The sequence below is a fragment of the Syngnathus acus genome, chromosome 2 (genome assembly GCF_901709675.1).
Source record: "Syngnathus acus chromosome 2, fSynAcu1.2, whole genome shotgun sequence".
NCBI lineage: Eukaryota > Metazoa > Chordata > Actinopteri > Syngnathiformes > Syngnathidae > Syngnathus > Syngnathus acus.
The window spans coordinates 17,015,361-17,037,281 of NC_051088.1; the positions used below are offsets into that span (position 1 = coordinate 17,015,361).

Sequence of the window (21,921 nt, forward strand, 5' to 3'; positions counted from 1 at the left end):
ATAACACTAACCTTTAAGAAAAAGAATATTCAATGCTTCCTGACCCTGTGTGAAGAAGTAGGCTACTTGATGGTTACTCGCCTTCCCAGGAGTGGCCAGCCTATAGATGACCCCAAAAGCATCGTAATGACTCGTCCAGGAGGTCACAAAGGAACCCAGCACGATGTCAAAAGAACTGATGGCTCTCGCTTCAATTAAGGTAAGAATTTATGATTTAATAATATGCAAGCTACTGGGCAAAAATGACATCATTGCAGACACTACTGACAAAAAAAAACATCTTGTCTTAACTGTTGCAAAAGATGTGATTGATGAAACAAAAGTTGAATTTCTTGCAAGATATGTGTCTTTGTCACATATGGTGTAAAATGTAGCGCAGCGTTTAAGGAGAACATGTCTAGAGTCAAACGCGGAGGTAGTAGTGTGATGATATGGGGCTGCCCTGTTGCTCCAGGACCTGTCGTAAACTGGAAAAAAACAAAAGGAAGATTTTGGAGTGGCTTCGACGAGGTCCAAACAAAAGTTTGCGGCATGACCTTTAAAAGGCCGTTTATGCTCGTAAATAGGAGAAAACCTTCATATAAAAACTGCATTTTGTCTTTACTTGACTGATACATTTGTTAGATGATGGGAAATATTTACCAAGTGTGACAAACGTGCAAGAAGTCCAGAAACACATAATCACGCCCTTGTAATTATTTTTTTCCTTTCCTGTGTGACTCATTCATATGAGCTGATGCCGTTTGTTCACGTCAAAATCCACATTTGAACTACTTGAATTTGGAGAAATAACTATATTGGCAACAACTTTCATCATCTCAAAAGCTCATTTGTATGTTTTTGTTTTTGCAGTTGCTGTGTGTGAAATTTTCTTGTTGGTTGATCAAGTGCTGCTGCCTAATCTCCGGTTGTTGTTGAGCAGCCGGCGGGTTAAGCGTCAATTCAATCAACTTACGTAACTGTGTGAACACCAAAATAACTTCCTTTGTGTCCTCTGTTGGTGCCTACTTTCTGTTTGATGGTGAGTTACTGTTGATCTATTGTTGGGTGGCATCTGAAACGGTGTCAAAATGTCAAGAGCAATGAAAAGCAGAACAAGTCTTTTTGAACCTGCAAAAAATGTGTTCTTCCATGTATGGATCAAATGCTTGTTATTTTACAGCTATGTTCTTTGTTTAAGGCCAGCAGGTTGCATAATAAGGTCTCAATAAAGGTCAGACTAAGTTGCCCAAAGGTCAAGCGTGCATTTTAGATTCACCCCAAAGGCTCAATATCCCAAACCTCTTTGGAAAACCATCTGAGAATTATCAATAAATCCAGAGATTTAATATTTGGAGACAAAATTATTTTGCTGTAAAAGGAAAAACATCTAGATGTGAAGTTTTAAACTGCACAAACTCTGAAAATTCTTGGACATTTTTCAATGTCCCTTTTGTCTATGTTAATGTGACTGCTGTCACAAGTAGTATGCTCTATGCCCCGCCCCTTCCTCTTCATCCTCCTCCTTCATCTTCTTCATCCTCCTCTTCCTCCAGGTATATGCGACATCCCAGCCAGGCTTCTGTGCACACACGGCAAGAGAGTCACAGCAGACTTCCAGCATTTCCCTAGGTAAGTCCTGTTACATAGAGATAGCTAGATGGACGGACGGTTATATTCTGATTGTTGCTTGATCCTGTGAAGGGAAATGATCTTGTCACAGCAGCAATGCTCCCAAATATTTAAATTAATAATATAGAACACGCAACTAAGTACAGATAAATACAAGAGAATCAGTGAGGAATCCTCTTTAGGTCTAAGATGAACCAGAATAAAAGAGATGCTTAAGATGTTGCTGTGTGGTCAGTTGTAAATTTAGACACAAATGTATTACGCAATATATAACTTAACCAATACTTGAATAATTAGTGCCCGTTGGAAAGTGGATTTTTGAGATTAAGATGAATTGCAATATGTACAGAGTGGATTGATTTCACATCGAAAGTTCTCTCGACATTAAAATAATGAAATGTAATTGTGATAATCATGTCACATTTGAACAATGGGTGCAGATTGTGATGTATTAAAATGAATAGTCACGTTATGTTCTACTGAAGCGTCAAAATTTGCTGTCGTTTTGTGTTCTTGTGATTTGGTTGTTTACGCTTCATTTAGACAAAAACAATGTGCTGCTTGATTTTGATGAGCTGTTGTCAGATGGCATGAAACAAAAAGAAGTTGTGTTTCATTTCAGTGCAGTACTTTTCATATGAGTTGCGGACTTGAATTTTCAATGAACACAAAGCTTTTTTTTTTTTAAGGAAACAGTTTACATAAATTAAATGCGCGATATTTGAAGTCATCAAGGTGAGCAGATCAAGACGTTCTAATCCATTATATAAGAGAAAAGATGCCAGGAGAGCAAATTGGGTAACCCTCTCATTTCAGGTGTTCTTAATCCTCTAATTCGATTCCACGTAACATTCATGACGTTGGTTTCGAAAGATGGTGGTACCACTTGTGGGCTCCCTCTAGTGGTATGCAAAAGAATTACTGAATTGCGTAAAGTTTTTTTAAATACAGTGCAATACATTTGTTAAATTATTCCTAACCCCAAAAGTATGAGAGCATCCGGACTAACCTGCCAAACAAGTTAGCGTGTGGTGGCCTCAGAAGACTGTCTGAGCGGCAACCTTCACCGATGTGCGCTGTCTCTTAATCCCATTTCTGCTTTGCGGCGTCCGGTATGTCTGCACACGAATTGGAGGATTATAAAACTGGGACCGCGCGCGCTTCAACAGCCTTGCTGAGTTCTTCCGTGGCGCTTTTACTTTGGCACAACCATCGTCTCGAGTGAGAAAAGTGAAAGTGTCGCTCTCTTTTGTATTGCCAGAGAAATCCCCGCCGAGGCCCACTGCAGATATGGGGCGTCAGGAGGCCGACGACGTGTGGAAAAAAGACACGCAGGACATCCAGGAGATTTTTGACTTCATGGAGGAGTTGGGATCGTAAGTGCACATACTAACTAGATGAACATTGTGGTTTTGTTTTTTTGCTTTCCATTTTGATCAGTGTACCTTTCTTAGCCTCATCAAATTAGGTACTGTAGATAGATGGATTTTTCTTCCATTTTAATACTTTTTAGCACACAGTCCCCAATGCGATTGAGTTTTTTATTGCTGGAGGCCAGACGAATCATTTGATGGGATTACTACGACAAGGCCTACTTTACAGGCGATTTAGACATTGTGTCCGTCGCAGGCCTTGTCTGACCTCGTTGATGGCGCCGGGTTTGTCTGGCAGTTGAGGTGTTCATTCACAAAAACAACATATGGATCAATTAACATGTAGCCTATGTGACCTTCACATCTGAAGGAATGTTTGTATTTGGGATGCAATAGACATTCCGTACATTTTGTGACCTGTTTTTGGTGGTGTGCCGTGATATTTTTCTCATGTCAATGCTTCAAATAGGAAAGGTAGACATGGTGCCACAAATTTGCGGAAACAAATTAGCATGTTATGAGCTACACGTTTTGTTTTTCTCTCTCTCTCCACCATTTCATATCCGGGGCTCCGTAAATATTGTGTTGCGCACGTTAAAGTCGTCGATGACATGCTGTTCAAAATTGCAATGTTGTGGGCGTTAGGTTCACCATGGCATTATTTTCCGAAGCAACATGTGCTGTGCTGCATGCAAACATGCTGAGGAGCCAACATGCCGCATCCGTTTGCATCCACGGACGCAGCTGTCTTCATATTCGACTCCAAAATAATTTGAGCTTTCCTGCCGACTGATTTCTCCTAAGCTTCCAGGAGGGTCATAGAAGGAAAATGAGTTGTGGTTACCATAGAAACAGCATTTGACTGATGTATGCGTTTTCCTTTACACAAAGCTATTCATTTTAATACAAACTTGAATTGATCAATTTTACATAATCCTGTACCTGAACTATTGTTTTTATGTATAAGGGAGACATGAAATGAGTTTGTTTTTAAACTTATTGATGCAGTGTCCAAAACATAGACATAATACAACAAAGGAAACAAATTAACCAATTCCGCCCTTGATGGCGCATCTTCCCGGCACATAATTGGAGTAATCATCCGGCAAACTAAGCGTACATCGTGTCAATAAAAAAAAAAAAGTAAAGACACAAAAGACCTTAAATGTGACCCTACTACAAAATGTTAGTCTATGTGTAAAATCAGCAGATCTATCTGGTGTAAAAGTAGATGTCATGCCCTTAAATATTTGCGAACTCCCCCCCCCCCCCATGCTTATGATTGAGGTCCTATAAATTGTTTAACAAAACCGTTGAAAAAAAAAACAATAATAATTTGTAAGCGCACCAAATTGCACAATAAATAGAAAGGCTTTGAGGAGTGAACGCCTTCATGGAAGTGGATCATTATCATGGGGGTGCTCCATGCCGGGTGTCGCATGAAGACGCAAAGGAGCTTGTTGCGTCTTAAGTGGTCCAATGTGCGACCTGGGGTGGGGGGGGGCAGTTCCGTGACGTCAGGGACGGAGGCCTTAATACAGAGGCCTTAATCCGCACGTTGGAACACCTATTCTCAGAAGCGGCTCAACATAGCCGGGGCACATCACGACTCATGTCCCCGACATGTGAACATCTCACACTCAGTACAAATGCTTTGCTACTGTACTTAGCCCCACTTGGTTTTACCCGTCTTATGCAGCCCAAGGGTTTAGAGACTGCGAGAGGGTGTCTCTTTTATCATCTGATTAATGAAGCACTGTGTACATTTTTCACCGTCATACTTTTGCCACTTATACGTACTTTGAATGTAGTCTGTGTGATAGAAGTCGTGAAATAAAATGTCAAACTCATCCTCTGTGTTTCTGTGCATTCAATGAAACAGAGGCGCCTTTTCCGAAGTTTACATGGTGAGGGAGAAGAAGACGGGAAGGAGGTTCGCAATGAAATGCATCAAGAAGAAGCATACCAGGGACCTCAACCTGGAGAACGAGATTAACGTGCTCAGGAGGTTTGTGGCGTCTAGATTTGAATTGGCATGTTGTAGAATAATACACATTCTGATTAAACAGACAGAAAACCGGTTTCAACCGGGGGGTTCTATTTTTATGTCATCCCAACCAGGGCATGTTGAAGCAGATAAAGAACAACTGAATCAAAAAATTTAAGGCTCATTTTGCATGAAAGAGTCCAGCGCACTTTTAAGCGTTATTTCGTTTAACTTGCTAATACAGTCTTTAACTCACAGTTGGTCTGTTTAGTAATAAAATAAGCAGATAAACACTTGTATTTATGATTTGTTTGTACATACCTGTAGCTGAAAAGCGAAGCGTGGAGAGTCTGATTTTGCTAGTTGTACGTTTGAGTAAAATGAACCGTTCTCCACATTTGTTGTGCCCTTGAACAGAATCAAACATGAGAACGTGGTGGGGCTGGAGGATTTCTATGAAAGCCAGACGCATTTCTACCTGGTCATGCAACTGTGAGTTGAAATTGGATGAATGGCGCCCACAAAGTGGCACCAGGAACAGTTGAAAGGTTGATTGATACAAGTGTTGTGTGTCCATGCGCCACTACCAGCGTTTCCGGCGGCGAGCTCTTTGACCGTATCCTGGATCGAGGTGTGTACTCTGAGAGGGACGCCAGTCGTGTGATCCAACAAGTGTTGCAGGCTGTCAGCTACTTGCATCAGAGCGGCGTTGTCCATCGGGACCTCAAGGTACAACTTTGAAAACAAAATAAGGACAAAATACCTTGCTGGCATCAGGCAAAATCCTTGGATCTCTACAACTATCAATTACTGGATTCTTTTTTTTTCCCTGAGCCATCAATTAGAATATTGCCTGCTGTCAGACACTTGAAATAAATACTAATTATATTAATTTACCCACAAATACAGTTCAATATGAACGAAATTAATCTCCAAAGTGAAATAATAATTGCAGAGATTTTGCACGTTAGCATGCTAGCCAGTTAGCTGAGCCGTGGTGCAATATTTATTTAAAATGTGAGCAATATGTCAATGTCTGCTTCTCACAATCATTGCGACAAACTTAATGCACATTTTGTCTTTGTGTAGCCAGAGAACATTCTGTACTACAGCCCAGAGGAGAACTCCAAGATCATGATCAGTGATTTTGGCTTGTCCAAGATGGTGGACAAAGGTGTTATGTCCACTGCCTGTGGCACCCCAGGATATGTTGGTGAGGAAGATACACTTCAATGATTTATTCCTAAATCGACTAACATGTATTTGTTGCATTACATCGTAAGTCTGATTTGAAATCTAACTGAATATGTTTCACTTCTTGCAGCTCCTGAGGTGTTGGCACAGAAGCCTTACAGCAAGGCAGTGGACTGCTGGTCTATTGGAGTGATCACCTATATCTTGTGAGCGTCCGAGTCAAAAAGTCAAAACTGAATTAACAATTTCTCCAGCGTCGTTTTACCTTGCACATTGCAAATGTATTCATTCAGTGCCAGCTAAAAAAACGATTTGAATAATATTTGACCTTCTACTTTGCAAATGTACAGCAATGCTGAAATAAATACGATATAAATAAACCCTGAAAGCTCAGTTATGGTGTTAAATAACAACGATAAAAACAAAGGACAATTTTAGTACCATGATATATATTGTTTTTGTTTATTTTATAAACATACAGTGTAGTAGTTTCAGTCAGTTTTTGTTTTAACAAAAGCATTTTTGATGTTTTTTCTTTTGATATCTTTTTGTTCTGATTGATTCAATTTCTTAATTGTGTCTTTTCAGACTCTGTGGCTATCCTCCTTTCTACGAAGAGAGCGAGACTCGCCTTTTCTCCAAGATCATCAAGGCGCAGTACGAGTTTGACTCGCCCTTCTGGGACGACATTTCCGAATCGGGTAAGAGCGGCCGAAGCCCACGTGGACACCGGTGTCTCTCGTTTTTGGACTCTCATCACCATCTTTCTTGATCAATGCAGCCAAAGACTTTATCCGAAACATGATGGAGAAGAACCCCCTCAAGCGCTACAACACTGACCAAGCACTCCGACACCCCTGGTGAGTTTGAAAAAGCTCTGCCTTGAAAGCCCATTTAAAACACCGTTGCTGCTCCATTTGCAGATCATGTTAAATAATATGGTATATTCCTCACTTTTTTTAAGCCTAATTTTTTGGCCGTTTAGTCTACATAGTATAAAGTGAAGAAAAGCAATCAGGGATGAAAGATTAAGAGCCTCCCCGAAAATACACCTGTTGCGTGCTTTTCTAGGATCATCGGAAAGACGGCCCGCAGCCAGGACATCTACTATTCCGTCAGTGTGCAGATCCAAAAGAACTTTGCCAAGTCCAAATGGAAGGTCAGTGCCGGCTCATTTGTTTTCTTTGATCGGCTAAGCTCATTGGGGGGGGCGGGCCGTTTACGCTCAATCAATTGGGTGACTGCCTAAATCCTCAATGATTAAGGGCAGTTGAATAGAGCTTGTTTTGTAATCAAGGTCGCTGATGTAGGACTTTCACGAGCACTTTACTCTTAATTAGCCCTTAAGTGCTGTTTACTTCAAACTTGTCCTGTCAGTCAATCATAATCAATTTATGTTTGCACATTTTCTGCAATGTCAATTGAATGTCTGGTTTTTCAATGAAAAGATTTTTTTATTGGAAAAAATGACCACTCGATTAATCGAGTATCAAAATAATTATTAAATTTGGCAGCCGTGTTAAGAACAGTCTTTTCTGTGGTGTGTCGTAGATAAAAAAAAATCAAGACATTTCGTTTTTACTTCACTGAGACTTGAAGTATCAAAATGTGGATGTGTCGTACTATGTTGACAGCAAGCCATCAATGCCACTGTGGCCATCAACCACATGAAGAAGCTGCAGCTTGCGCACGCCGCAGCCGGGCAGGTCCCCAAGATTGCTCGTATCCCGGACATCCATGTGGTCAAGGCATCCTCCCCTGTCTTGCAACACAAAGGCCTAAATGTACACGATGACCAGGAGGCCGAAGGGAAAATGGCGTCTGCGAGCCACATGAGTCTGCCCGACAGCCATGTGGACCTCAGGTGCCACTTCCACCCGCTGAAGGCCAACCACAGCATGGAGCACCCGCCCACCATCGCCGAGACGGAGAAGTACATCTTCCACTCGGAACCCGCCAACCTCAACGGGTGCGTATCCGTTTCGGGCCGACAGGCCGACGTTGTGAACTCACCTGACATCATCTCGCCTATCTTTTCAGATATGGCAAAAACAGAATTGGAAAGACCTTTCAGACCAGCGTTTGCTCCATCATGTGAAGCTTGAGTCAAGTTTACTTGGAGAAAAACTACTCTTTCCTTGGTAAGTACGGAATTCATTTCACTTTCATACTGATAAACACCATGGCGGACGACTGATGCCCAACCACTTTGCTTGGTGGTCATCAGGCGTTCCACCAAAAATATTCCAGCTTCATTTCATTTTCATAATTTTTTTTCTTCTCATAATTTATATTTGTTCATTCATAGTGACAGACACGACGATTCAATGCTCTTCCACTAGATCAGTTTCTTTGCGTCCTGAGTACCACCAGTGATGCGTATGCTCCCTCTAGTGGTACGAAAAATAATTTCAATCCAAAATTCAGATTGTGCATGTTGCACTGGTCTTCATACATGCGAAAGATTGAGAACCGGTTTACTAGATAAACCTGTTGCTTTTACATCAGCATAATAGCACTATTTTCAATTAAATGGGCCCACTTTTCACAATGAGGAAATAATCTATTTCTCTATTTTAAAAAAAAAATGGGTGAGATTTTTGTTTGATTGTGCAACTCTCGTTTGTGCCATTCTCATTTGGTCAAAATCTAAAAAAGACGCTAATATTTTCAAAGTAGCTTCCTGCTGATGATCTGAATTTAGCTCTCTCTGCAGGTTTGTGTAGCTGTTACACACTGAGCAGCTCAGCAGCATGCGGCTGTTTTGTCTACAGCGCCACCCGGTGCTGAGAATGGGAAGTGGTTAACCCTGCCTGACATGAGCCATCTGTCTGCAAACTCTCCACTGCAGCCAATGGGACACATTTGTCACATTGGTGTTGTCATTTAGTTACGAAAGTGCCTAGGAGGCTTTCGACATACATTGGCAACGAAAAACAATGATCGACAATTTCTGATTTTCTGAAATGTTGAGCACCAAAATGCTATATATAATTTCAACTTTGTAAAAGTATCATTATTTGCAGCCCTAGGGATTTCCCATACTCAAAAATTCATTATATTTTACAAACTTGAAACTCAGGAGACACTTCTAGCCCAAAAAACTAGAAGCCATGCTGGAAAAATACATAGTATGTCTTACATTTGAGTATCATTTTGGTGATTTCCTTCCAAAATTTTGCAATTGAGATTCATTTCAATTGGTGCCAAATTTAAGGGGTTGTAAAGAGAGGGCAATTCCCTGGAATGCGGTCTCTGAAATTATACACCATACAGGAAACATTCCATATGTATTATGGGAATTGAGTATAATTTCATAAAAGTATATTCAAGCATAAATAAAAACATTGTGTTGTCAGCAGACATCCATGCTATATATCTAGCTCTCATTGCCCATATGTCAGGGCATTGCACGACCTAATTAGTCCATTTGGGGTTTTTTCCCCCTTCCATTTCATTCAATGTTTCATTTTTCATTTTTGTGAACTGTGAATCAGTTTTAGTTTTCTGCATTGACTCCCCCATAAACTACGCTTGTTGGACAAGAAGACAAATTAATGTCTTTTTTTTTTATGTTTATTTGATTGTGTTAAACACATTGGGGCGAGCTTGTGTTTGAAAATGTAATGGATGAATAAAGCTTGAAATGTGTTTTATAAATAAAGCTGTGTTGCCTTGGCCTATAGTCAAAAAATGCAGTTGTTTTTGTATTTTATGTGACACCATTTTAACAGTTGACAGTGAACATCAAAACCTGCTTTTGATTTTCCTCTCAAATTATTTTTTTACATCAACTTCTGTATATGTGCCAGGCAAAAAGTAATAATAACCTGGTGAAGCCACAGGCTACTCAAACAAGTCGCAGGAGACAGAAAAATGGAGCAAAGGTCTCCAAACAAGGGCAACCTTTTCCCCCCTGGTGATCAACATCCGTTTCTCAAACTGCCTCAATGAGAAAATTCACTGCTAGCATAATTAAAGCAACAGTTTCAGAAATATGTGTTAATATTTGTATCCTAGCCTCGGGGGCAGTTCAGGTGCACTATCGATTCATCAAGACGCCTTTGTAATCTTAAAGGGGACGTCAACTCAATTTTTTTTTTTTTTTGCGATAATGTTCTGTATAGCCTAACAAATTGAAACACAGTGTCCTCACAGTTTTGATTGTTTTGATTGTGGAATATGAATAAAACGGGCAAAATCCACCTGTTTTTATCCATCTCGAGGGGCGGCCATTTTGCCACTTGCTGTCGACTGAAAATGACATCACAATTGCCAGGTCTCAAATGTCTTTCAAACTTCTGATTCGTTAATAACTTTTTTGTCATACGTTAAGATGAATAGCAGAGATTACAACTTTTGTTTCAAGGCGGACTTTACAAGAATAAGTAGAACTTGTAAGGATAGTTCATCCAACACCGTTACTACCTGGTTGGCTTGTTTCAACCTGGAAAAAAAGATTTTGGGTGGCAAGATAACTCGCTAGCTCTGACTACACAGCTAACTAGCGGAGAAGGATGGATTTTATAGTCTGTAAATAATCAGCATCTCTCTCTCTGTTTTAAGTGGCGCAACTGCTCAAGTCTTGAAAAATAGTCAACAAAGATGGTAATATTGCTTTTATGGGTGTTTGCACGCTTGCAGCTGGCATTTCAAGTCTAACCAGATTGGTGAATGTCATTCAAATGTGGACGATGTGGACTCCAGTCACTAGCGTGATGACTTGACAGGCGAGATGTGGAAGCGGACCTCGTGAGGTCGAGTGGGGACAAATGACATCAAGCCTCTCTGTGGCAAAGATCAGACACATTTCGCAAGAGAACAGCCTGATGACACCGCGACAGTAGGTCGAAGGTTTTGGCCGTGAGACCCTTCCTGCTCAGAGACTGGAGCGCCTTCAGATTGTGTGGTTTGATTAGTTTGTTCAAGATTATCAATAGTGTGCAAAATGATTCAATGTTTCCCCATAAATACAGTGCTGATTGGAAATTTCAATAATTGTACCATACATGGATGAGACCTATATGGAATATTACCTTTGGAACATGTTATGGCACACACTTATGATGGTTAACATTTTTTATACTCATTTTCTAATCAGCGATGCAAGTAACATTTTGTGACATTTTTTTTTTCTTGATTCTGAATTTCCCCTAGTTTTGTCTAGCACATCAAGTTTTCCTAATGGTCATATAGTAATATTTAAATCAGCATCCAAAATACATTTAGGGACACAGAGCCATCTCATTAAAATTTGTTATCATTGTGAAATCTACTGGGTTTATTTGTCTCTCACGACACTTTGCCCTTTTACCTGAAGTCTCCAACAAGAGCTACTCATGAATATGAATTCTGTGGCCCCGGTAGGAGTCGGCCCATTCTCCTCTTGTATATAAAGCGCAAGACCAGCCATTGAGTGTGCCTGCGGATGTCTGATCAGGCCCAACCCACAACAACACAACCCCAGCAAGGGCAAGTCACTGTAAGTACCTCCTCGCAATTGTATGTAATGAACAATACTTGACTTGACCAATCATGTTTGACTTCTAATAATATCAGTATCGGTATCACGGTATTAGCCCTGGAAAATACATATCAAACGCAGTTGAAAGACGATATGATCCTGTTCACCAAGGAGATGCTGCACCAGAGTCCCGGACTGGGTTTTCTGAAGATCTACGTGCTGGGCTCAGCTCTGGTGGTGCTGGGGGTGCTAGGAGGGCTACTGGAGATGGCCTTCGTGCCGGTCCCAGAGCAGCTGGGCACTGGAGGGGAAGAAACAGTGGAAGTTCTCTTAAAGACCAAGAAACGGGTGTCCACCAGTTCCCACACTACGCTGCTTTGCAGTCCAAACATCTGGCAATGGTCACTCTAAGAAAGTCAGCGTACTTCTATCCAGCTATTGTTCACCAAATAAAGTCACTTATGGGTGTTCTGTCAGATTCTTTGTCCTTCATGGCAGTGTTACCAGGAAACTAAGAACAAATGTGGAGATGTGATTGGTTGTGACGTGGCAACTTTGATGTGATTTTCAGTCAACAGCAAGTGGAAAAACGGCCGATGGATAAAAATGGGTGAATTTTGCTGCTTAACTCGATCACATTCCACACACAATATACTAACTGGAATACTGTGTTTAGAAGGGTGGGGGCACAAACAACATATTATTGTAAAGAAAGTTTTAGGGTTGACATCCTCTTTAAAACTGCTGCCCTAAATTTGGAGAGTCATGCATATATTTTTCAGATGGTACTTAAGTATCCAAATTTGGATAAAGAAGACCACATGGGCATGAGTGAATCAATGCTGTATCGAAATAGATGTAATTATATTTTTAAACACTGGTGGCCCTAGCGAGCTCAGCCTCGAAAGAAATTTGATTTTTGTCGTTGCCGGAAGTGACGTCATAAACGTGCGCGCAGAGTGTTGTTTACTAACGGAGACTTCGCTTCCACAGTGTCAAAATCAACTTGTCCTCCGTATGAATGAGTTAATACAAACGTGCGGTGGTTGTTGGAACGTGTGATGGCGGATCCTGCGGTGGCAACGGGAGCATCGCTGGCTGCTGGCGGGGTGAAAAGAACTCAAATGCGGGCAACAGATTAGCGAGTTTGCGGGCTAAGCTATCCTTCGATATTCACGTGTGATTAATTGCCATTTGTGTGCTCAATTAAATGTGCATTTTGACGTGGTTTGTAGTCGAATTTCCTAAATCAATGTGTAGAGTTGGGCACATTCCTGGGCCTTTTTCCTAAACACTCTTTGATTCTCACATTAATATCAAAGAGCGCATATGTCATGGAATTAGCAAAAACATTTGAGTGACCTTTAATATCTATTCCTTACCACTCTGTAAATTTAGGCTCAAATTACACTTGCTTTTACATGAATGCCGTACAAAAGTGTTAGGTTAATATCTCGTCTTTCCTTCATGTCTTGTTACGTCTACGCTTTGATCCGTGCACTTATGGTTAAAAAAATAACAACTTACGTAGGTTAGTCATTTCGTTTTGCGTGATGCATGACATCGAAGTGGTTATTTAGTTATACATAGTTATTATACTCATTTCATTACCATGGGTTTAATGAAGAACAATAAAGCAAGTGTTGTCTACATTAGTCTATCAGTGAATGTATTTGTTGTGGCTTCCCAGCGTGCAGTTGGCAATAAAGCTACCAGCAGCCCGGTGGAGAACTATCATATGGCTCGACGGCGGACCCTCCAGGTGGTGGTGAGCGCGCTTCTGACAGAGTGCGGCTTCGACTGTGCCGAAAAAGCAGCCGTGGAAACACTCACCGAGATGATGCAGAGTTGTACGTCCCCATCAGAAATCCCAAAACTCACTCCAGTTCTTATCCTTTTGCTATTTGAGACGCTAAATAGGTCAATCTTTTTGGTTGCAGAGTAAATAACACAACTCATTTTTCTCTTTTACTCAGATATAACAGAAATTGGGCGCTGTGGTAAGTCGTATTGTGAGCACACAGCCAGAAGCCTCCCGACTCTCTCGGACACTGTAGTGACGCTTATTGAAATGGGTGAGTCACACGGCGCATAGTATTCATGCACATACGGAAGGATAAACATAAGATTTTGTCGGCTATGTTTGTTTGCCTTCAGGATTCAATGTTGAGACGCTGCCCGCATACGCCAAGCGCTCCCAGAGGATGGTCATCACCGCACGTGAGAATCCTCCTCATCATCATCCGTTGACTTGAACAACTTGCGTTGACTTGAACAGCTTGCGTGAAATGTGCCGCGTGTGTTGACTTTCAGCTCCAGTCACCAACCACCCGATGACACCCAAAGCGCTGTCGGCTGGACAGAAGCGCATTCACCCGCCTCACATCCCCAGCCACTATCCGGAGTTCCCCGACCCACACACCTACATCAAAACCCCCGTGAGTCAAAAATTGCATACTCACAAACAAAGAAAAAACACATTTTTTATTTGGCACAATGTTTTTATTTTCTAATAGGAGTTATGACAAGTTAAATAAGACTTGGGTATTTATGCTACAAAGCTAATATTTTTTTCATACAAGCAAAGGATAGTAAATTGACTAAATTAGGAATTGTTTTCTTGTGAAAAAAGAGCCATCATTTAATAACTGTGTTATTTGTAGGCTGTATCACCCAGTCCTATCACAAACCTAGAAAAGTTGCTGTTGCAGTTGGAGCTTCTTGACCTTGACACAGTCAGTCATTGTCCTCTGCGCAGACATTTCGGGAACCAGTCTCAGACTACCAGATGGTGCGTGAGAAAGCAGCGACGCAGAGGCGGGATGTGGAGCGAGCGCTCACCCGCTTCATGGCCAAGACCAGCAAAACGCAAAGCCTCTTCAAAGACGACATCACCTCTTTCCCATGTAAGTCGTTTTTTTAATTACAACCTGTTCACATGGTAGCTCCTCCCTCGAGTGGTATACATCAAGGTCACTGAATCCAAAAGTCCAAAAACAAGGCCTTAATCATGTCAAACTTTCAAAAGTCTTAACAGGAGATGAGTAGAATTTTCTGATTCAAAAGTGTCAATATCAGGGTGTCAAGGCGATGGAAACGTTGCAATGAACGGATGAATGTGTTTGCCATGTTTCAGTGTGTCACATTTTGTGTTGTGGCTAGTGATCGCAGCGCAGCCAAGTGCCGTCCCTTACCTCGGTGCCCTCCTGCCTTCCGAACTGGAGCTGCAGACTCTGGAGGAAGCGGACTCGTCAGAGCAGGACGACCAGACGGATGGCGAGAATGCTGCCGCCGGGAACATCTTGAGTGTAAGCTGCCGCTATTCAAAACAAGACAACCTTTTTGTAATTAGGCCATTGTGATGGGAAGCCTTGTAGCTCAAATTCGAAACGAGCAATGTCTTACAAAATAAAAACAAAATTGTTGCAGATGCTCAAAACATTCATACAACAGGGTGTAGTGATTAATCGATTCATCAACAACTAATCAGTTCTAGAATCAATCATTATTTTGATAATTGTGCTGAAGCACTGCTGATACAAATGAAGGTGCTCAAGTTGTTCTCAAGTTAGGGGCAGGGTGAATTATGCTGGACTCCACAAAGTGAAACCTCAGAATTATATAAGGTCCACGTGCTAGAACTCAAAACATTCTTGAGGCTGGAAATTTGCACGCTTGTGTTGGCGTGTATGACCGTCCTTGTTGTTTGAATTGGTCACAGATGAGAAGAAACCGCAGCACCTAAAGGCATTCTTGTATTCCTCTTGAATGAATGAAACTAGGCAAGAAATATCTCCAAATTGTGCTGCTTTGGCAGGATGACACGGTGGTGGACAAAGAGAACACCATGCTTCCTCCAGGCGGCGCTATTCCCTCCACCAAGGGCAACGAGGACAACGTGATCGACAACCCGTACTTGCGACCCGTCAAGAAGCCCAAAGTCAGGAGGAAGAAATGAACAAACTGTTGGACTATCCCTTTCAGTTGTCATGGTAACCTGGATTGGTCTACTCAAAAGAACATTGTGTTTGATTCCATCTTATTTTTTTCTTCAGTTCTTGAAGCACGCGTTGAAAGGCATCTCTTTGTCATTTGGTATCACAGATTTTTTGTGAATAAATGTTATAAAAATAAAATTTTCCTTTTTGTATCCCTTTTATAGTTGAATACATCAAAACGGGTGCCACAGTGAGGTTTTTTTTTTATTTCTTTTTTTACTGGTTCCAAATCAGTCCTTAGCGTGTCTATGACTTTGTGTTCCCAATTAAAAGTATGACGGCGTGTATGCATATATACGCCTAAATATTGTTATCCAATATGTCTACTGCAATTTCACATTAGATTGCTGGTTTGAAATTTACTTTTATTATTATAATTATTATTTTAATAAACATTTATGTTAAAACTTGTCTGGTGTTTTATTCCTTGTTTTTATGTTCGCCAATTAAAACATAAAAATCAGACATTTGGTTAACTGCTATTTATACAAAAGCTATTTTGTTGTCCCCCAAAATAACAAATGTCGGCATAACGGATTTTTTTTCTACCTTTTATTCAAACACAAACACATTTGGTATGATAACACCATCAACTACAATCCAACAAATACAAAATTAAAACATCAATGTTGGCATAATGAATGTCGGCTGGCATAGCAGCAACGCTGTCTGTGAATCTTGTGAATCTTCGCGAACGAACCTGAAAATGGCGGTGTACCTAATAGAGTGTCAGAATGACGTCACAGATCAAACAGCCAATCAGAAAGTGGGGGTGAGGGCTGGTGTGGCACTTTTCACTTAAACCAGGGGTGTTGACCTCCAGTCCTCGAGGGGGCCGCGTTCCAATATGTTTTCCAAGTTACCCTCGTTAAGCACACCTGCGTGAAAAGATTTTGTTCATTTTCACGTTCTGCAGGAGCTAAAACTTTTCACGCAGGTGCACTTAACGAGGGAATCTTGGAAAACATGTTGGAATGCGGCCCCGAGGACTAGAGCTTGACACCTGTGACCGTTGACCATGATATTTCCCTAATAAAGTGACCTGTTATTAGGTACACTTGAAAATGGCGGTGTACCTAATGGAGTGTCCGTGTGATTCCCTCATTAAGCGCACCTGCGTGAAAAGTTTTAGCTCCTGCAGAATGTGAAAGTGACCAAAAACTTTTCACGCAGGTGCGCTTAACGAGGGTCACTTGGAAAACATGTTGGAACGCGGCCCCGAGGACGAGAGCTTGACACCTGTGACCTTTGACCATGATATTTCCCTAATAAAGTGGCCTGTTATTAGGTACACTTGAAAATGGCGGTGTACCTAATGGAGTGTCCGTGTGATTCCCTCATTAAGCGCACCTGCGTGAAAAGTTTTAGCTCCTGCAGAATGTGAAAGTGACCAAAAACTTTTCACGCAGGTGCGCTTAACGAGGGTCACTTGGAAAACATGTTGGAACGCGGCCCCGAGGACGAGAGCTTGACACCTGTGACCTTTGACCATGATATTTCCCTAATAAAGTGGCCTGTTATTAGGTACACTTGAAAATGGCGGTGTACCTAATGGAGTGTCCGTGCGATTCCCTCGTTAAGCGCACCTGCGTGAAAAGTTTTAGCTCCTGCAGAACGTGAGTGACCAAAAACTTTTCACGCAGGTGCGCTTAACGAGGGTCACTTGGAAAACATGTTGGAACGCGGCCCCAAGGACTAGAGCTTGACACCTGTGACCTTTGACCATGATATTTCCCTAATAAAGTGGCCTGTTATTAGGTACACTTGAAAATGGCGGTGTACCTAATAGTGTGTCCGAGTGACGTCACAGATCAAACAGCCAATCAGAAAGTGGGGGTGAGGGCGGGTGTGGCACTTTTCACTTTCTGTGAAGCTTTGACCATGATTTTTGAGTATTTGATTTAGACGATTTGTTGAACGATTCGTTTGAACGAATCTTTTGAGTGAACTGATTTTACAGATTCAGTTCACTTAAACGAACTGGAATGCACATCACTATCATGCGATGTTTGGATGCTTTAAGGTAGTGTTTCCCAACCAGTGTGCCGCGAGAGATGTTCAGCTGTGCCGTGGGAAATTGTCCAACATTAAATACCGAGCGCATTGTAAACAGGATCGCCAAACCACAGGTCAGTTAGCGCAAGGCCTGGTCAGCCACTTGCTAATCGTGCATGCGTGGCAAATCGGAGAATCTTGAGATTTCATGTTGTGGCATCGGCACATGCTCAGTTTATGTGTGTGTTGCTGTTAGTGTTGGCTCGTGAGTGAACGATGGGTTCAAAAGAACGATTTTGTTTTCAGTGAACGAGAGTGAACGAATCACTTCCTGAGTGTTGTTAGTCACCTAAATGTTTAACAGAGGCTGTGATTTACCGAAGTCAATTCCTTGTTTGGCCGTTCAAACATGGCGAATAAAAAACTCTTGAATGATCGTGAGCTGCAGCGGAGCCCCGTTTCAACCCCTTACACTGAGTGCCAAGCAGGGAGGAAATGGGTACCATTTTTATAGTCTCTGGTATGACCCGGCCGGGGTTTGAACCCACAACCTTCCAGTCTCAGGGCGGACACTCTACCATTAGGCCACTGAGCTGGTAACACTACAGTATAGTGGTATAACACTTATAGTAGTTTTTAAATAACGTGTATGCATATATACACCTAAATATTGTTATCCAATATATCGACTGCAATTTCACATTGGATTGCTGGTTTGAAATTTACTTTTAATATTATTATTTTTAATAAACATTTATGGTTAGAGCTAGGGTTAGGGTTAGAGCTAGGGTTAGAGCTAGGGTTAGGGCTAGGGTTAGGGTTAAGGTTAGAGCTAGGGTTAGGGTTAAGGTTAGAGCTAGGGTTAGGATTAGCGCTAGGGTTAGAGCTAGCGTTAGAGCTAGGGTTAGAGCTAGGGTTAGAGTTAGGGTTAGAGCTAGGGTTAGAGCTAGGGTTAGAGCTAGGGTTAGAGTTAGAGCTAGGGTTAGAGCTAGGGTTAGAGTTAAGGTTAGGGTTGGAGCTAGGGTTAGGGTTGGAGCTAGGGTTAGAGCTAGGGTTAGAGCTAGGGTTAGAGTTAGGGCTAGGGTTAGAGCTAGGGTTAGAGCTAGGGTTAGAGTTAAGGTTAGGGTTGGAGCTAGGGTTAGGGTTGGAGCTAGGGTTAGGGTTAGAGCTAGGGTTAGAGCTAGGGTTAGGGTTAGAGCTAGGGTTAGGGTTAGAGCTAGGGTTAGGGTTAAGGTTAGAGCTAGGGTTAGGGTTAGAGCTAGGGTTAGGATTAGCGCTAGGGTTAGAGCTAGGTTTAGAGCTAGGGTTAGGTTTAGGGTTAGAGCTAGGGTTAGAGCTAGCGTTAGGGTTAAACCTAGGGTTAGGGCTAGGGTTAGGGTTAGAGCTAGGGTTAGAGCTAGGGTTAGAGTTAAGGTTAGGGTTGGAGCTAGGGTTAGGGTTAGACCTAGGGTTAGGGTTAGAGCTAGGGTTAGAGCTAGAGCTAGGGTTAGAGCTAGGGTTACGGTTAGAGCTAGGGTTAGAGCTAGGGTTAGGGTTGGAGCTAGGGTTAGGGTTAGAGCTAGGGTTAGAGTTAGGGCTAGGGTTAGAGCTAGGGTTAGAGCTAGGGTTAGAGTTAAGGTTAGGGTTGGAGCTAGGGTTAGGGTTGGAGCTAGGGTTAGAGCTAGGGTTAGGGTTAGAGCTAGGGTTAGGGTTAGGGTTAGAGCTAGGGTTAGGGTTAAGGTTAGAGCTAGGGTTAGGGTTAGGGTTAGAGCTAGTGTTAGGGTTAGGATTAGCGCTAGGGTTAGAGCTAGGTTTAGAGCTAGGGTTAGGTTTAGGGTTAGAGCTAGGGTTAGAGCTAGCGTTAGGGTTAAACCTAGGGTTAGGGCTAGGGTTAGAGCTAGGGTTAGAGCTAGGGTTAGAGTTAAGGTTAGGGTTGGAGCTAGGGTTAGGGTTAGAGCTAGGGTTAGGGTTAGAGCTAGGGTTAGAGCTAGGGTTAGAGCTAGGGTTAGAGCTAGGGTTAGAGCTAGAGCTAGGGTTAGAGCTAGGGTTAGGGCTAGGGTTAGAGCTAGGGTTAGGGTTGAGGTTTGAGCTAGGGTTAGGGTTAGGGTTAGAGCTAGGGTTAGAGCTAGGGTTAGAGCTAGGGTTAGGGTGTGTGTGGGGGGGGTTAGGGTTAGGGTTAGGGTTAGGGTTAGGGTTAGAGCTAGGGTTAGAGCTAGGGTTAGAGTTAGGGCTAGGGTTAGAGCTAGGGTTAGAGCTAGGGTTAGAGTTAAGGTTAGGGTTGGAGCTAGGGTTAGGGTTGGAGCTAGGGTTAGGGTTAGAGCTAGGGTTAGAGCTAGGGTTAGGGTTAGAGCTAGGGTTAGGGTTAGAGCTAGGGTTAGGGTTAAGGTTAGAGCTAGGGTTAGGGTTAGAGCTAGGGTTAGGATTAGCGCTAGGGTTAGAGCTAGGTTTAGAGCTAGGGTTAGGTTTAGGGTTAGAGCTAGGGTTAGAGCTAGCGTTAGGGTTAAACCTAGGGTTAGGGCTAGGGTTAGGGTTAGAGCTAGGGTTAGAGCTAGGGTTAGAGTTAAGGTTAGGGTTGGAGCTAGGGTTAGGGTTAGACCTAGGGTTAGGGTTAGAGCTAGGGTTAGAGCTAGAGCTAGGGTTAGAGCTAGGGTTAGGGTTAGAGCTAGGGTTAGAGCTAGGGTTAGGGTTGGAGCTAGGGTTAGGGTTAGAGCTAGGGTTAGAGTTAGGGCTAGGGTTAGAGCTAGGGTTAGAGCTAGGGTTAGAGTTAAGGTTAGGGTTGGAGCTAGGGTTAGGGTTGGAGCTAGGGTTAGAGCTAGGGTTAGGGTTAGAGCTAGGGTTAGGGTTAGAGCTAGGGTTAGGGTTAAGGTTAGAGCTAGGGTTAGGGTTAGGGTTAGAGCTAGTGTTAGGGTTAGGATTAGCGCTAGGGTTAGAGCTAGGTTTAGAGCTAGGGTTAGGTTTAGGGTTAGAGCTAGGGTTAGAGCTAGCGTTAGGGTTAAACCTAGGGTTAGGGCTAGGGTTAGAGCTAGGGTTAGAGCTAGGGTTAGAGTTAAGGTTAGGGTTGGAGCTAGGGTTAGGGTTAGAGCTAGGGTTAGGGTTAGAGCTAGGGTTAGAGCTAGGGTTAGAGCTAGGGTTAGAGCTAGGGTTAGAGCTAGAGCTAGGGTTAGAGCTAGGGTTAGGGCTAGGGTTAGAGCTAGGGTTAGGGTTGAGGTTTGAGCTAGGGTTAGGGTTAGAGCTAGGGTTAGAGCTAGGGTTAGAGCTAGGGTTAGGGTGTGTGTGGGGGGGGTTAGGGTTAGGGTTAGGGTTAGGGTTAGGGTTAGAGCTAGGGTTAGAGTTAGGGCTAGGGTTAGAGCTAGGGTTAGAGCTAGGGTTAGAGTTAAGGTTAGGGTTGGAGCTAGGGTTAGGGTTGGAGCTAGGGTTAGGGTTAGAGCTAGGGTTAGAGCTAGGGTTAGGGTTAGAGCTAGGGTTAGGGTTAGAGCTAGGGTTAGGGTTAAGGTTAGAGCTAGGGTTAGGGTTAGAGCTAGGGTTAGGATTAGCGCTAGGGTTAGAGCTAGGTTTAGAGCTAGGGTTAGGTTTAGGGTTAGAGCTAGGGTTAGAGCTAGCGTTAGGGTTAAACCTAGGGTTAGGGCTAGGGTTAGAGCTAGGGTTAGAGCTAGGGTTAGAGTTAAGGTTAGGGTTGGAGCTAGGGTTAGGGTTAGACCTAGGGTTAGGGTTAGAGCTAGAGCTAGGGTTAGAGCTAGGGTTAGGGTTAGAGCTAGGGTTAGAGCTAGGGTTAGGGTTGGAGCTAGGGTTAGGGTTAGAGCTAGGGTTAGAGTTAGGGCTAGGGTTAGAGCTAGGGTTAGAGCTAGGGTTAGAGTTAAGGTTAGGGTTGGAGCTAGGGTTAGGGTTGGAGCTAGGGTTAGAGCTAGGGTTAGGGTTAGAGCTAGGGTTAGGGTTAGAGCTAGGGTTAGGGTTAAGGTTAGAGCTAGGGTTAGGGTTAGGGTTAGAGCTAGTGTTAGGGTTAGGATTAGCGCTAGGGTTAGAGCTAGGTTTAGAGCTAGGGTTAGGTTTAGGGTTAGAGCTAGGGTTAGAGCTAGCGTTAGGGTTAAACCTAGGGTTAGGGCTAGGGTTAGAGCTAGGGTTAGAGCTAGGGTTAGAGTTAAGGTTAGGGTTGGAGCTAGGGTTAGGGTTAGAGCTAGGGTTAGGGTTAGAGCTAGGGTTAGAGCTAGGGTTAGAGCTAGGGTTAGAGCTAGGGTTAGAGCTAGAGCTAGGGTTAGAGCTAGGGTTAGGGCTAGGGTTAGAGCTAGGGTTAGGGTTGAGGTTTGAGCTAGGGTTAGGGTTAGA

At 42.8% G+C, this 21,921-nt stretch overlaps 2 protein-coding genes across 3 annotated transcripts; both read left to right on the forward strand.

Annotated features, from left to right (window-relative positions):
* The first annotated feature begins 1,518 nt into the window (after positions 1–1,518).
* Positions 1,519–9,141, forward strand: LOC119136617 (calcium/calmodulin-dependent protein kinase type 1D-like). 2 transcript variants are annotated; one of them, XM_037275200.1, is made up of 13 exons: positions 1,519–1,611; positions 2,875–2,987; positions 4,867–4,992; positions 5,389–5,463; positions 5,562–5,700; positions 6,061–6,184; positions 6,296–6,371; positions 6,754–6,866; positions 6,947–7,025; positions 7,237–7,324; positions 7,800–8,134; positions 8,206–8,306; positions 8,882–9,141. In XM_037275200.1, the coding sequence occupies exons 2-12, from the start codon at positions 2,902–2,904 to the stop codon at positions 8,261–8,263; spliced, it is 1,299 nt and encodes a 432-aa protein (XP_037131095.1). In that variant the 5' UTR covers positions 1,519–1,611; positions 2,875–2,901; the 3' UTR covers positions 8,264–8,306; positions 8,882–9,141. The 2 variants fall into 2 exon arrangements, with proteins under 2 accessions (XP_037131095.1, XP_037131086.1); XM_037275191.1 differs by lacking the exon at positions 1,519–1,611 and having other exon boundaries at positions 2,683–2,987.
* Positions 9,142–12,570: 3,429 nt separating this feature from the next.
* taf8 (TAF8 RNA polymerase II, TATA box binding protein (TBP)-associated factor) lies at positions 12,571–15,945 on the forward strand. Its single transcript, XM_037244815.1, has 8 exons — positions 12,571–12,738; positions 13,320–13,479; positions 13,606–13,704; positions 13,787–13,849; positions 13,943–14,067; positions 14,388–14,535; positions 14,792–14,937; positions 15,447–15,945. The coding sequence occupies exons 1-8, from the start codon at positions 12,691–12,693 to the stop codon at positions 15,585–15,587; spliced, it is 930 nt and encodes a 309-aa protein (XP_037100710.1). The 5' UTR covers positions 12,571–12,690; the 3' UTR covers positions 15,588–15,945.
* The last annotated feature ends 5,976 nt before the right edge of the window (positions 15,946–21,921 follow it).